Raw genomic sequence first — 15,419 nt, 5'->3', positions numbered from 1 at the left:
CTGCAACATGTGCAGAGTTGAATTCCACCGGGTAGGCACATCGCATTTTAGCCGGTGAAGTGGCAGGCCCAACGACTTCTGTAGAGATGTAAGTCGCTGAGCTGCGGGATGCGAACGGCGGAAGTGAGCACACAGCGACCGTGCCCTCTGCAGAAGGCCATCTAGTCTGGGATAGTGGGCTAAAAATTGCTGGACAACCAGGTTCAACACGTGAGCCATACAAGGCACGTGTGTGACATTGCCCCGGCGAAGGGCCGCACCCAGGTTTGCAGCATTGTCGCACACGGCCTTCCCTGGTTTCAGGTCCAGTGGAGACAACCATTCATGAAATTGGTTCTCCAGAGCTGACCACAACTCCTCAGCTGTGTGACTCACATTTCCCAGACATTTCAATGTAAAAACCGCCTGATGACGTTGAGCCCTACTGCCAGCATAGTAAGGAGGTGTGCAGGATCCCTTCTGCGCAGTTAGAAAGCTTGTGGCATGACCAGACAGGCTTTGGGTGCAGGTGGAAGACCGAGAGGAGGTTGAGGAGGCAGAAGCAGTGGTGGAAAAATGACATAAAGAGGATTGACGCACAACTCGTGGGGACGGCAAGACTTGGACAGCAGCCCCTTGTCCTGCTGTCACCATAGTTACCCAGTGCCCAGTCAGCGACATGTAACGCCCCTGTCCATGCCTACTCGTCCAAGTGTCTGTGGTGAAATGCACCCTGTCACACACAGAGTTTCTCAAAGAAGCGGTGATGTTGTGTGCGACATGCTGGTGGAGCGCAGGCACACCTTTCTTTGAGAAGTAGTGCCAACTGGGCATCTGGTACTGGGGCACTGCGACGGACATAAGGTCTCGAAAATCCTCTGTGTCCACCAGGCGGAAAGGCAGCATTTCTGTAGCCAAGAGCTTGCAGATGGTGAAATTCAACCTCTTAGCTTTCTCATGGCTAGGAGGAAATGGTCTTTTACTTGTCCACATCTGAGGGACCGAGGGCTGGCTATTGTGCTTAGACGGGGTTGATAAGGGTGTCCCCGGCAAACTGCCGGTCTGTGAGGAAGATGCAGGCGGACATGTTAGGTTGCCTTGATCCAAAGGTGGTGCTATCGATGTCGGACAGCGCTCAAGACCAGCTGGTGTTACCACCTCCAAAGAAAATGATGACCTGCCAATCACGCTGGCTGTTGCGGGTAAAGAGGTGGCAGGTCTGCGCCCCAAAACAGGTGTGACTGCTGTCCCCCCAGTCACAGAGGATGAAGAGGCCGCGGATGCACAAGATATGGCAGACGGTGGTTGGCCCGGCTGGCTAGACCGCGTTGTAGCACACTGAGCTTCCCACTGCAACTTATGCTTCATGTCCATGTGCCGGTTCATGCATGAAGTACTCAAACTATGTATTTTTTGGCCTCTACTTATCTTTTGCTGACAAATGTTACAGATAACACGAGTTGGGTCATCTTTATCGATCTGAAAAAATGCCCAGGCTATGCAAAGCTTAGCACCCATGCGACCTGAAGAGCCACCACGACTTGTGGTGAGAGGCAGAGTTGTGTTTGAGGATGCAGTTGTTGACGTGCTTCCAGTACTACGTCTCTGTCCAGGAAGGCGCAACCTGACCTCGTCGTCACTAGCATCTTCCTCCACCTCCTCTGCTGACCTCATCTCTTGGCTGACTGTGGGTTGACAGTAAGTGGGATCTCCGACCTCATCATCATCACCCTGTGCGTTATCACACCCGTCGTCCTCAGAGACAACCTGTTCCTGCCCTGACAAAAAACTAAAGTTGCCGCTCCAATCAGGTATTTGAGTCTTATCATCGTCTTCCTCATTGTCTCCACCAACAGGAGTTACAGTTTGGGAATGAGGGTCTACATTATGGTCAGAACCTTCTGCGTCTGGTCCTGGATCCGACTCATAAAGATTCTGGGCATCAGTGCAGATCATTTCCTCGTCTGGATTCACAGAAGCGCTGGAGTCGACCTCTGATTCCCAGGCTATAGTATGAGTAAACAGCTCTGCAGACTCAACCATCTGTTCTACCTCATACTCAGACGGGCAGCTGGAGATTTGGGAGCTGTGAGGAAGCAAGTGCGATTTGGGTGACACCTTTGAGGACTGGAGTATTTGTGATGTTGAAGTTGATGTGGAGGAGAGCCCACTTAAAGGAGCACTTGATATCCGTTGAAGCACCTGCTGTTTTTGTGCCTCATCTGGAATTTGTAGCGATTGGCGTGGCCGTAAGAAAGGGATCTTATCACATTGTCCGCTAAAAGAAGTAGACATTTTAGTTTGGCTGGAAGATGGTCTTTCTTCTGCACCTACCCCACGGACACAACCTTTTTTCCCCTTCCCAACACGCCTATTCCCCTTTCCACCAGCAGCAGGCCTTTTTCCACTCATTTTGGTGGTTAACTAATTCACAACTCTGGAGTTGTTTGCACAAAAAAACAATGGATGGTAACCGAGCAGAGCTGAGTGGCCAAACTGTGGTATTAGGCCAAAACTATTGGCTGGGTTAGATGCAGAAAAAAATTATTTTTAATTTGCAACCTGATGGAGGTCAGTATAGATGGACTAATAGACCAAGTCCCACACACTGCTAGAAGCCCAAATATTTTTTCAGAGCTAGATGCAGAAAAAAATTATTTTTAATTTGCAACCTGATGGAGGTCAGTATAGATGGACTAATAGACCAAGTCCCACACACTGCTAGAAGCCCAAATATTTTTTCAGAGCTAGATGCAGAAAAAAATTATTTTTAATTTGCAACCTGATGGAGGTCAGTATAGATGGACTAATAGACCAAGTCCCACACACCGCTAGAAGCCCAAATATTTTTTCAGAGCTAGATGCAGAAAAAAATTATTTTTAATTTGCAACCTGATGTAGGTCAGTATAGATGGACTAATAGACCAAGTCCCACACACCGCTAGAAGCCCAAATATTTTTTCAGAGCTAGATGCAGAAAAAAATTATTTTTAATTTGCAACCTGATGTAGGTCAGTATAGATGGACTAATAGACCAAGTCCCACACACCGCTAGAAGCCCAAATATTTTTTCAGAGCTAGATGCAGAAAAAAATTATATTCAGTTTGCAACCTGATGGAGGTCAGTATAGATGGACTAATAGAATGATGCTATGCCCAAAAGATTTTACTTCACTAGGTGCAGTAAAAAAATTGGTATTCTATACACAGGTGTTATATCTTGCAACACAGATAGGCTACTCCACTGACTAACACACTCTGCAATAGGCCAAAAAGGATTAGCTTTGCTAGATTCAGCCAAATTCTGTGAAAAAAACTTGCACAGCACTGGCACAGACCTGCCTGGCAAAAACTGATAGGAACTCATGTAACCTAGTCCTGAAAAGGACTCCAATTACAATTAGTCTTTACTCCCACAACCTATCTATTTAAGAGCACAGACCTCCCTGATAAAAGTCGTAGGAAATGCTGTAACCTAGTCCTTAAAAGGACTGCAATCACAACTATTCCCTACTCCCAAGCTATCTGTATATTTGTGCGAAAATTGGCTTGAAATTAACAAGGTATAGCACACACAGCAACAGCGGTGCCGTCTAACACGCAGCTGCAGCAGTGAGAAAATGGTGGCGACGGGGAAAATGGCTTGGTCTTATAGGGCAAGGACATGTGACATACACTGCCAATCACACATGCCCTTGCTTGTGTGAAAAAAAGCACTTCGCTCCGTGTGTGCGCTGCTGATAGGCTGACAGATTGCACCTCCCCACTGCAAATGCGGGAAAGAGAAAAAAAAATGGAGATCTTCATTGTTCCTGCAGAGATCCATCCCCTGCCCCTCCCCCCGCCCCGCTGTACACTCAAACTGCGTATTAACATTAATTTTCATCATTACTGAGAAAAAATCCAGTTATGATTTTGGTGCACGAACAGTTATCGAACATAACCTCGAACAGCCGAATTTTTCTCAAATTGTTCGTGTTCGCCGACCGGCTCGAACACCGCCCAAAACAGCTCGAATTTGAGATTGGCGAACAGTTCGAGTAGAACAACGCTCATCTCTAGTTGTAAAATTATGCAGCCTGACGAAGGTTAATAAAGAACAAAAAAATGGTCATTTTTGAAATTATAAGCATTAGCAGGTTATTAGAAACTGAAATCAAACAGTTTTCAACTCAAAACTTTATTCTAGGTGATGTTACATTTGCACATAGGACCCCTTGTTCGAAAGGAGCTTCTGAACTCTCTCGTCCATTGAATTTGTCAGGTTTTAGATGGTTTCTGCTTCAATTGTTTTGCATGAGGACAGAATACCCTCCCAGAGCTGTTGCTTAGATGTGAACTGCCTCTCGCCATCATAGACACTCCTTTTGAAGATGCTCCAGAGGTTCTCAATGGGGTTGAGGCCAGGGGAGCATGGGGGTCACACCATAAGTTTGTCCCCTTTTATGCCCATATCAGCCAGAGATGCAGATGTGTTATGTGCAGCATGAGACGGTGCATTATCATGCATGAAAATGATCTTGCTGCGGAATACACTGTTCTTCTTCTTGAACCATGGCAGGAAGTGCTGTTTGAGAAACTCCACATACATTATGGAGTTCATCTTTACCCAGGGATCCTAAAGGGGCAGACAATCTCTCTACCCATGATTCCAGCCCAAAACATTACTCCACCTCCTCCTTGTTGGCGCCGTAGCCGTGTTTGCATGGGGTGTCCATCAACCAGCCATCCTCCACTCCATCCATCTGGACCATCGAGCGTTGCACGGCACTCATCGGTGAACAAAACAGTTTTGAAGTCAGTCTTCATGTATTGTTTGGCCCACTGGAGCCGTTTCCGCTTGTGTACAGTGGATAGAGGTGGTTGACAGGATGGCTTACGCACAGCTGCATATGACGCGCCCCCTGGGCCTGTGCTGTGCAGGGGAACCGGAACCGGGCCTGTTGTAGGATGCTGGGGGTTGTAGTCTCCGTGTGGCGGTGACCCGGTCCATGCCCAGGGTGGTCAAACCAGTGGCAGTCTTAAGTACTAACAATGTCCGATTACGCCACCCATGGATTGCGGTCAGTGGGGACCGCCGCTGCGCTGCCGACCACTGAGGCTGATGTTGTTTGCGCAGCTGAGTATGGGATGACTCCCCACGGGAGAAGTATTGCCTCAGGGCAGCTAATGTGGATGATGGTGTGAGTGTCCCAGTACTGATGGTGCTGGTGCGGCGAGGAACCACAGAGACGTGCAGTTGCAGTTTTCAATGCTTTACTCACAGTTCTTTATCAGGTCACTTGTGTGCAGTTAGGACCGCCCGAGTCATGCTGCGTCCACCAGGTGAGGGACTCGGTCAACTCCCAGGCAATTCCGGAGTGTGGTTCAGAGCTCCCTTCTCTTTCCTTTCTCTGGCCGTCCCCACCAGTGACCCACCTTTGTCCAGCTTCCTCGGGCCTTCTGTTGGCGAAACCTCTCTCCGGTTTCCCTGACCCTATACGGTATGCCTTTCTGGTGGATGTAGTGAGGGGTCGCACCAAGATGTGGTAACAACCTCCGGTCTTTGGCTGAGGAATCTGTTGCCTCCACCAATTTGGGTTCCGGTACCCTGCTCTGCCAACCCTTCACCCTGTATCTCCTCTGGGCATATGGGGTTCCTTCTGTCCTCGTGTCTCTGGGCCTTTCTCTGTGTTCCTTGCTTCCTTTCTCCTCTGTAGTGTTGAGCCACCCCCGTAGTGTTCGGGTTCGGTTCGTCGAACACTGGGATGTTCGAGGAACTGTTCGTCGAACTGTTCGTCGAACACCTTAGAACACCGTCGAACACCGTTAAAACCAATGGCAGGCAAACAAAAACACATAGAAGCACATAGAAAACACCTTCAAAGGTGTCCAAAAGCTGACAAACTGCTCAGAAGACGCTTTCTTTAAAAAAGCCGGCCGGCAATTCAGCAGCGGCATACACCGGTACCCGACAATTTAGACAAGAAGGAATACAGCCTCACACATAGATTAGATAGATAGAAACATGTCAGTCACATATATATGAAGTACAGTGACAGTGTTGCTTACTGTACTTGTCATTTAGTGTAAAGGATTTATTAAAAAATATAATAGTGTTTTCATGCACTGTCTCTTTAAAAAAGCCGGCCGGCAATTCAGCATCTGTACCCGACAATTTATAACAGACAGAATAGAGCTTCACACATAGATTAGATAGATAGAAACATGTCAGTCACATATATATGAAGTACAGTGACAGTGTTGCTTACTGTACTTGTCATTTAGTGTAAAGGATTTATTAAAAAAAATAATAGTGTTTTCATGCACCGTCTCTTTAAAAAAGCCGGCCGGCAATTCAGCATCTGTACCCGACAATTTATAACAGACAGAATAGAGCTTCACACATAGATTAGATAGATAGAAACATGTCAGTCACATATATATGAAGTACAGTGACAGTGTTGGTTACTGTACTTGTCATTTAGTATTAAAATAAAGGATTTATTATTAAAAAAAATTGGCGTGGGGTTCCCCTTAATTTTAGTCTCTAGCGGAGGTTAAGCAGACAGCTGGGGCAGATGTTTGAAGCCTGGGAAGGGGGTAATACCCACGGAGCTTCCCAGGCTACTAATATGAGCCCCCAGCTGAATACATAGCCTTTACTAGCTATTAAAATGGGGGACCCCCCCAAAAAATGACGTGGGGTCCCCCCTAATTTAATAGCTAGCAAAGGCTAGGCAGACAGCTGGGGGCTGATATTAATAGCCCAGGAAGGGAGCCATGAATATTGGCCCCCTCCCAGGCTAGAAACACCAGCCGTCAGCCGCCCCAGAAATGGCGCATTCATAGGATGCGCCAATTCTGGCACTTAGCCTCGCTCTTCCACGCTGCCCTGTAGCGGTGGCAGGGGGTAATAGGGCTGGGGTTGATGTCAGCTTATAATGCCAGCTGACATCAAGCCCAGGTTAGTAATGGAGAGGCGTCTATAAGACACCCCCATTACTAACCCCATAGTCAAAGTTAAAAGAAAACACAAACACCCAGAATAAAGTCCTTTAATTGAAATAAAGACACAATCCTTTATTGTTCTAAATTAAACCATACTTACCATCACGCCCATTCCAGCTGAAGCCAACGATCTCCTGCAATAAAAGAAAAATAATAAAGCAACATCATCCTTACCTTTCCATGGTTCCCACGACAGCTTCAGCTCTGCTACATCGAGATGACAGGCTGGACCGCAGCAGAACGCTGCCATCCAGCCTGTCATCCCGCAGACACTGAGAAGCGCAGGCATGCTTGCGCTCCTCAGTGTCTCTCTGTGACGGCATCCAGATGAGCCGAGTTCATGTCCAATGAACTCGGCGCACCTCATGCACGTCACTGACAGCGTGGGAGAATTCTCCTGCACTCAGCACTTCAGCGTGAGAATTCTCCCACGCTGTCAGTGAAGTGCATGAGGTGAGCTCATTCATGTTCAATGAACTCAGCTGACCTCATGTACGTCACTGACAGCGTGGGAGAATTCTCACGCTGAAGTGCTGAGTGCAGGAGAATTCTCCCACGCTGTCAGTGACGTGCATGAGGTGCGCCGAGTTCATTGGACATGAACTCGGCTCATCTGGATGCCGTCACAGCCAGACACTGCAGAGCGCAAGCATGCCTGCGCTTCTCAGTGTCTGCGGGATGACAGGCTGGATGGCAGCGTTCTGCTGCGGTCCAGCCTGTCACCTCGATGTAGCAGAGCTGAAGCTGTCGTGGGAACCATGGAAAGGAAAGGATGAGGTTGCTTTATTATTTTTCTTTTATTGCAGGAGATCGTTGGCTTCAGCTGGAATGGGCGTAAGTATGGTTTAATTTAGAACAATAAAGGATTGTGTCTTTATTTCAATTAAAGGACTTTATTCTGGGTGTTTGTGTTTTTTTTAACTTTGACTATGGGGTTAGTAATGGGGGTGTCTTATAGACGCCTCTCCATTACTAACCTGGGCTTGATGTCAGCTGGCATTATAAGCTGACATCAACCCCAACCCTATTACCCCCTGCCACCGCACCAGGGCAGCGTGGAAGAGCGAGGCTAAATGCCAGAATTGGCGCATCCTATGAATGCGCCATTTCTGGGGCGGCTGACGGCTGGTGTTTCTAGCCTGGGAGGGGGCCAATATTCATGGCTCCCTTCCTGGGCTATTAATATCAGCCCCCAGCTGTCTGCCTAGCCTTTGCTAGCTATTAAATTAGGGGGGACCCCACGTCATTTTTTTGGGGGGGTCCCCCATTTTAATAGCTAGTAAAGGCTATGTGTTCAGCTGGGGGCTGATATTAGTAGCCTGGGAAGCTTCGTGGGTATTACCCCCTTCCCAGGCTTCAAACATCTGCCCCAGCTGTCTGCTTAACCTCCGCTAGAGCCTAAAATTAAGGGGAACCCCACGCCAATTTTTTTTAATAATAAATCCTTTATTTTAATACTAAATGACAAGTACAGTAACCAACACTATCACTGTACTTCATATATATGTGACTGACATGTTTCTATCTATCTAATCTATGTGTGAAGCTCTATTCTGTCTGTTATAAATTGTCGGGTACAGATGCTGAATTGCCGGCCGGCTTTCTTAAAGAGACGGTGCATGAAAACACTATTATTTTTTTTAATAAATCCTTTACACTAAATGACAAGTACAGTAAGCAACACTGTCACTGTACTTCATATATATGTGACTGACATGTTTCTATCTATCTAATCTATGTGTGATTCTCTATTCCTTCTATTCTAAATTGTCGGGTACCGCTGCTGAATTGACGGCCGGCTTTTTTAAAGAGACGGTGCATGAAAACACTATTATTTTTTTTGATAAATCCTTTACGCTAAATGACAAGTACAGTAAGCAGCACTTTCACTGTACTTCGTATATATGTGGCTGACATGTTTATATCTATCTAATCTATGTGTGAAGCTCTATTCTTTCGGTTCTAAATTGTCGGGTACCGGTGTATGCCGCTGCTGAATTGCCGGCTTTTCATGTTTCACTGTTGGCACTGTTCCCATCGATTTGTGCAATCACTGTAATGCCACAACCACCATGGCTGTGGCATTACAGTGAGTGGCAGACAATCCCTGCATGATTGGTGCTCTAAATAGCACCAGACATGCAGGACACGCTTTTGGTGCACGAACAGTTATCGAACATAACCTCGAACAGCCAAATTTATTGCAAATCGTTAGGGGTTCGTCGAACAACTCGAACACCGCCCAAAACAGCTCGAATTTGAGATTGGCGAACAGTTCTAGTCGAACACCGCTCATCTCTACTCCTCTGTTCCAGTTCCTTTCCTACTTTCCTTTCTGTTCCTTCTTCTCTCTCTCTCTCAGGCTCCAGCCTCCTGGCAAGGCCTGCCTGCAGAGCAGAGCCCATGCAGGGGCTCTGCTTCCTGTCTTCTCCTCAGACTGTCTCCACTGAACTGAACTGGACTGAACACTGATCTAAGATGGTGCCCACCTTTTATACCTACTTCTGACACCCGAGCCCAGGTGACTAGCAACCAATGGGCTCCTACCTATGCCCAAAGACCCACCCCTATCTGCTCCTACACCACTGGGTTTTCCTTTCCCCGCCCCACTCCAGCCAGGGACAGAAGCTGTCGTGCCTGTACTTCTGTGGGAGCACCGTTGAGCTGTCCCTCGGAAATGGGGTGTGTGTGGTGCATGCAGCTAAACGAGTCCTGGTCCACACTCCATCCTTACCCAGGAGTGGAATATCACACCTCTGGTCTGAGATGCAATACCCCTGTAGCAGCCGAGCCCTCGGGGTGCTACACATACCTCTGAAGGACCCTGCATCTTGTTGTTCGGGCGACGTTGGAGGCACCAGCAGCTTCAAAAACTTGTCTGCTGCTATGACAAGGCTTTTTTGCCACTGCTCTTTTAACCTGACGTAATTGCCTGTAGGAAAGAGTCCTCAATTTTCCCTTATCAGCACGCACACGTGTACTGTGAATCAGCTACATACTTCTTGATTGTGTGATGATCAGGGTGAAGTGTCTTGGCAATGTTGATTGTAGTCATGCCTTGACCTAAACACTCCACAATTTGTTGCTTCTCAGCAGCCAACACATCCTTTTTCTTTCCCACTTTTGCAGAAAATGTAGGCTGCTTAATAATGTGGGACAGCCTTCTTAAGTAGTCTTGCCTTTCATTGGACACATCTGCCAAACTAATTTGCACAGGTGTCTGCAATTGCTTACAGTGATATAAAGAGCCCTGACATACATCACCATCAATGAGTTTAACTAACAAACAAACAAATTCTTACCTTATCACTCCTAAACACTTTTTGCATAATAATTTGGAACACAGTGTACATGTGCTTTTCCACAAAACACTTGCCGACCGTGGTCTGTATGGAGTTGTTCAATAAAGGGCCCAAAATTAAGATAACATAGACGGGAGAGGTCTCTATGAATTCAAATTCCTAAGTATTTGATACCCTGTGAGGGAAAGTTGGACTGGATGGAATCCTGCATGGATTTGGGGAAGGAGACATCGAGGGCCTCAGACTTCGCTGAATTGATTTTATAATTTGACCATGTAACAAAGTGATCTATTTCAGCCATAACAGCAGGGATGGATACTGTATATGTGATTGAGTGATATATACTAGGACATCATCAGCAAATGCAGAGCACTTGTACTTGGTGCCTCCCACCTCAATCCACCTAATATTTGGGTTATGGCGAATTGATGAGAGCAGGTGCTCTGTGACTAGGATGTATAAGAGAGGGGATAGAGGACATCCCTGCCTTGTCCCATTGGTGATTATGAAAGGTGATCAAAATGTTCCATTTATCTTCAGCCTAGGTGACGTATTGCGAAACAGGGCTGTGGTTTTGCCTATAAAAGGGTCCCCTAGACCCCTACCGCAAGCTTTTTAAGAGAATAATATATGGCGCGCCAGGAGACTCTATGGAATTCTTTCTCAGCATCCAACGAGAGTATCTAATTACAAATTTTTAACTGCATCTAGCCCAGGAAATACTTTGTGCCTAGGAGCAGTGTCTGCTAGTCACCGGATTATCCCAGCTGTTAATCAAGCTACACCACCTGTAGTTTGGACACTTAATTTTTTCAAAGGAAATGCTTCGGGCCCCCGGGACACTCAGTGAAGAGCATCGGGGAGGCACCCCAAGGCACAGGGGCTGGTACTGGCGGTAGGACGCCTTGCGGTGGACAGCCTTGCTCGATCCTTATAAAAGCTTTTTAACTGCAGCAGCTTTAGTGGACGCTACTGGAGCTGGAATTACGCGGCTGCTGGCATGAGACTTGCCCTCCAATAGATCCTTGTATAAGGATTTAAAGTGTACTCATTCAAATTAGAGAAACAATTTAAATTAAAAAGATTAGACCTGCCTCCACCTCAGGGGGGCTCGCTCGACCCACCAGTGGACAGGCACCAGTATTGGGATAGGGGGCTGGCCATCAGGGTCCACAGCGGCTCTGGCAAAAACCCAGCGACACGGAGGTTGAACGGGCAGGAACGGACTGGCCGTGTCGGCTTCACACTTTTTTGGTTTTAGAAGGGCATGACATGCCTATATCTGTGTCTCCCCCTCCTTTTACTCCTCCACCTCTTTTCTTTTCACATGACTATATGTACTTGTCACTTTTCCATGTGTTAGTTGTGTCTTCTGAGCAGTTTGTCAGCTTTTGGACACCTTTGAAGGTGTTTTCTATGTGTTTCTATGTGTTTTTGTTTGCCTGCCATTGGTTTTAATGGTGTTCGACGAACAGTTCGGCGAACATACGGGTGTTCAACGAACCGAACCGAACTCGAACAGTACGGGGGTGGCTCAACACTATCCAGGAGTCGCGATTTGGATGAGATGTCCTGGGAGGTCAGGACTATGTTCTCAACTTTCACTCAGTTTCATTTTCTGAGATGTCTTGTCTCCTGCAGTGCACTCATTGCATGTTCCTGAGTTCACTGCTAAATAGCTGCTCCTCTTCCCATGGACATCTCTCTGCTCTCTCCTTACTGACATTCATTTAATTAACTCATTAATTCTCTTTTCTTTAAGTCTGATTTTCCCTGGGATTCAAACTCCCAACCTGTAGCATTAGAAGCAGCGATAGCAAAGAGCTAAAGGCTTCACTGTCACTTATTGGAGGATTTTCTTTGTATCGTATTGTTCTTTACTACATGCAGATTATACTGGTACATGTCCAGCATCTCTAGATATCAGTGCATTTCTATATACCTGCATTCTAGGGATAAAATAAATGTCATTGATTTTTTTCTTGGATAAAAATGCTGAAAAATACTGAAAATTAATTACAATAATGTGACATGCAGAAGTAGTGCTGTTGCTTTAAAATTATTCAGCAACTATTAGATGTAACACAAGCACAGGAGACAGGAAGTTTTGTGCTCCTGAAGCATCCAGCAACTAGAGTGGTTAACACAGTCAAAGGAGAAGGGGGAATGTTTTAGTAAAGCCCAAGGGGGATTGCTGGGAAGTTGTTTACTGTCTGGCTGGAGCCGAAGCTAAAGTTGGTGCGTGTGTTCTCTATCTCACAGAAGTGCCCCTGCAAGTGAAAAGGATTAAAGTCAGGAGTGAAGCTAAGCACAGGTCAGGTAGAATACCTGAACTAGCAGTGGAGAGTATTGTCAAGCAGAAAGATAAGGAGTGGAAAAAATGGTGTCAAAGGGATCATCTTCCTCAGCAAACCCTCCCCCCTCCTCCATCTCACTGTGCTGTAAAGAATGCTGTGTTCATTAATGTGCCTTTGCGTTAGAACTGTGCTGTCCTGTACTACTGGAAAACTGTGAACTGCTGTGCTGCTAAGGAAAGTGTACTGTTTGTCACTGGAGTCTGTTGCTCATAAGACTTAACTTGCACTGGCTGTGCTGCTTCTTATTAAATGCTACTGTTCTACCGTTTATGAGGACTCTTGTCAAGTGTGTCTGGTCAGCAAGTGAAACAACCTACGTGTCTGTGCCTGAGGGTCAATAGCCCTGTGTGACTGAGAGAAGCTCCAGCACATGGTCTATGGTCGCCCTGAGTAACGGTTCCCCCAGGATTTCAAAGAATTCATGTAACCTGTCTCGCCCCTATCTGAATCTAGTGGTGTACGTGTAGCAATAATGATATTGTTAATACACTTAAAAAGAAATTAACACCACAAATTAGCAAATTATAGACATATTTGGTATCCCTGTAATTGTAATAACTCATACAATACAGTGAACATATTTATGGTGATCGGTAAATGTTAAATATTTTATTTTGCGCTTTAAAATGCAACTGTGTGCTTTCTGATGCATTTTTCTCAGGCTCTCTATAGAAACACACAGAGAAAAAAAGGATAAAAAATGGAGCAATTCAACAGTGTCTTAGACGCACAGTGGGCAGGCGTTATCATGAAATCCCATCCATGTTGGACATTTAGGCCGTGTTCATATGTCGCGTAAATGATGCCTTCCTTTACTGCTGCATTTTTTACAAAAAATATGCTGAATTTAACTGTCCAAGCAAAGTGGATGTGCTTTCATGCTGTGGCATCGCTGTATAGAGAACAAGTGATCAGACGATTGCAGCTTAAAGTCCCAAAGTGGACTAACAAGAACAGTGGAAAATAAATAAAAAAATTATTAAAAATAAAGTTAATAAAAAATTTAAAAAAATACACATGTGGTATTGCCATATTCAGAAAAGTCTGATCTACCAAAATATAAAAATAATGAACTGTAATTTAAAAAAAAACACAAGAACGCCAAATTACATTTTTTTGTCACTGCAATTCCACAAAAACTGCTGTTAACTAGCAATCAAAACGTGATATCTATCCCAAAAGGGTATGAAAAAATGTATATTGCTTCTTAAAAAATAAGCCATCACACAGCTCCCTCGACTGAAAATTGAAACCATTACGGGTCTCAGAAAATGGTGACACAACCTCAAATATTTTTTTGGGCAAATTTCTGAATTTTTTCACCACTAAACTATTAAAAAAATCTTGACATACTTGACATACTTGGCATTGCCGTAATTGCAATGATGAGCATAATCATATTACCAGGTCATTTTTGCAACAAATTATACACATAAAAACAATTCCCAAAAGAACATGTTAGAATTGCTTTTTTTTCACAATTTCTCCCCACGTGGAATTTTTTTTTCACTATTTTCCAATACACTATGTAGTAAAATCATTCAAAAGTGCAACTCATCACGCAAAAAAACAAGCCACCCTCCATATGTCTATGTGGACTGAAAAATAAAAAGGTTATGGTTTTCGGAAGAAGGTGAGGAAAAAACTAAAGCGCAAAAATTGAAACTGGGCTGCGTCGTGAAGGGGGTTAAAAAAATTATAGCTCATCTCACCAAAAGCAAGACTTGATATAGCAAAGCTTATATAAAAATATACGGTTGCTACTAATATAAATTAATTAACAAAAAATAAATCAGTAACTCTCAACCGCCCCAGATGTAGTGGGACAGTCTCAGATTTGGGTCTACACTGCGCTGTCCCAGCAGATTTCTCTGATAAGAAATATCACAAAATTGCTTATTTTCATCTGTGCTATTGACTTAAGAAATAAAAATTAAAAGGAAGATTACTTTTTAGCTTCATCATTTTTCAGGGTTCTGAAAATTACAAAAAGGAAACAATTATTCTACTAACCCCAGAAATCGTATACTATTCATCCTATAGAATAAACACAGCTTTGCTCTGCTTCCTTTGCTTGTATGAGTCGGGCACGGTGCTTTCCCCCTTTGATCTCCAAAACCACTGAAAATCAAATTTTCCCTATTTTTATTTCAGTAAAACCATCTACACAGAACAATTAGGATACATACCTTCTGTAAACTTTTTTATAAGATTTTCAATGGGAAATATCAAGGAATCCTCATCAGAGACCCTATTAGGGTTAGCTGACATGTAATCCTCCAAATGTTGCCTGGAATCAAAGTCATCTTCATGGTAGAGCTTGTTGGTGCTGGAATCCATCGTCCAATCTTCTATCACAGGCAGGGTGACTCCTTCTACCCCGGTGCTCAATGTCTTTATATCATCACCAGGTATCTAGTTACAAAGCATGTTGCTAAAGTTTACATTTACTTGTCATATCATGAGTTCTTCTCTTCATTAACACAGTCATGCAATCCTGTATTTACATGATGATTAAAATATAACAAAAATAATAAGAAAAAATGATTACCCTATTAAGGACCAGACTTCCAGGAGTACACACAACTTGAAAGTTTGCTTTTCGCTATTGAAAAATTAATATTATTTTGACTATGATTGCCCAATCCTTGTGACAAAGCCTGACGAAACATGGGACAGGATGCCTCACCACTATAGGGTCTGAATGGAGATTACGATTAACACTTTCTATTCCATTTCTTCATTATTTTGCTGACTACCATTAGTGCTAGTTGACTTGAGTATACTGTTT

At 44.7% G+C, this 15,419-nt stretch overlaps 1 protein-coding gene across 1 annotated transcript in view; it reads right to left on the bottom strand.

Moving 5' to 3' along the window:
• Positions 1 to 15,077, bottom strand: part of LOC141172737 (nicotinamide N-methyltransferase-like) — an 82,375-nt gene extending 67,298 nt beyond the window's left edge. Inside the window, exon 1 of the mRNA XM_073657209.1 lies at positions 14,818 to 15,077. Coding sequence (XP_073513310.1) covers positions 14,818 to 14,968 — 151 coding nt within the window. The 5' untranslated portion in view covers positions 14,969 to 15,077. The remainder of the gene's footprint in view (positions 1 to 14,817) is intronic.
• Between the last annotated feature and the right edge of the window lie 342 nt (positions 15,078 to 15,419).

This window comes from Phyllobates terribilis, unplaced genomic scaffold (assembly GCF_046119375.1).
Source record: "Phyllobates terribilis strain yellow unplaced genomic scaffold, ASM4611937v1 Scaffold_12__6_contigs__length_324123572, whole genome shotgun sequence".
NCBI classification, from domain to species: Eukaryota; Metazoa; Chordata; class Amphibia; order Anura; family Dendrobatidae; genus Phyllobates; species Phyllobates terribilis.
The sequence above is the reverse complement of the archived record's forward strand: the minus strand, read 5'-3'. Positions and strand labels throughout refer to the sequence as shown.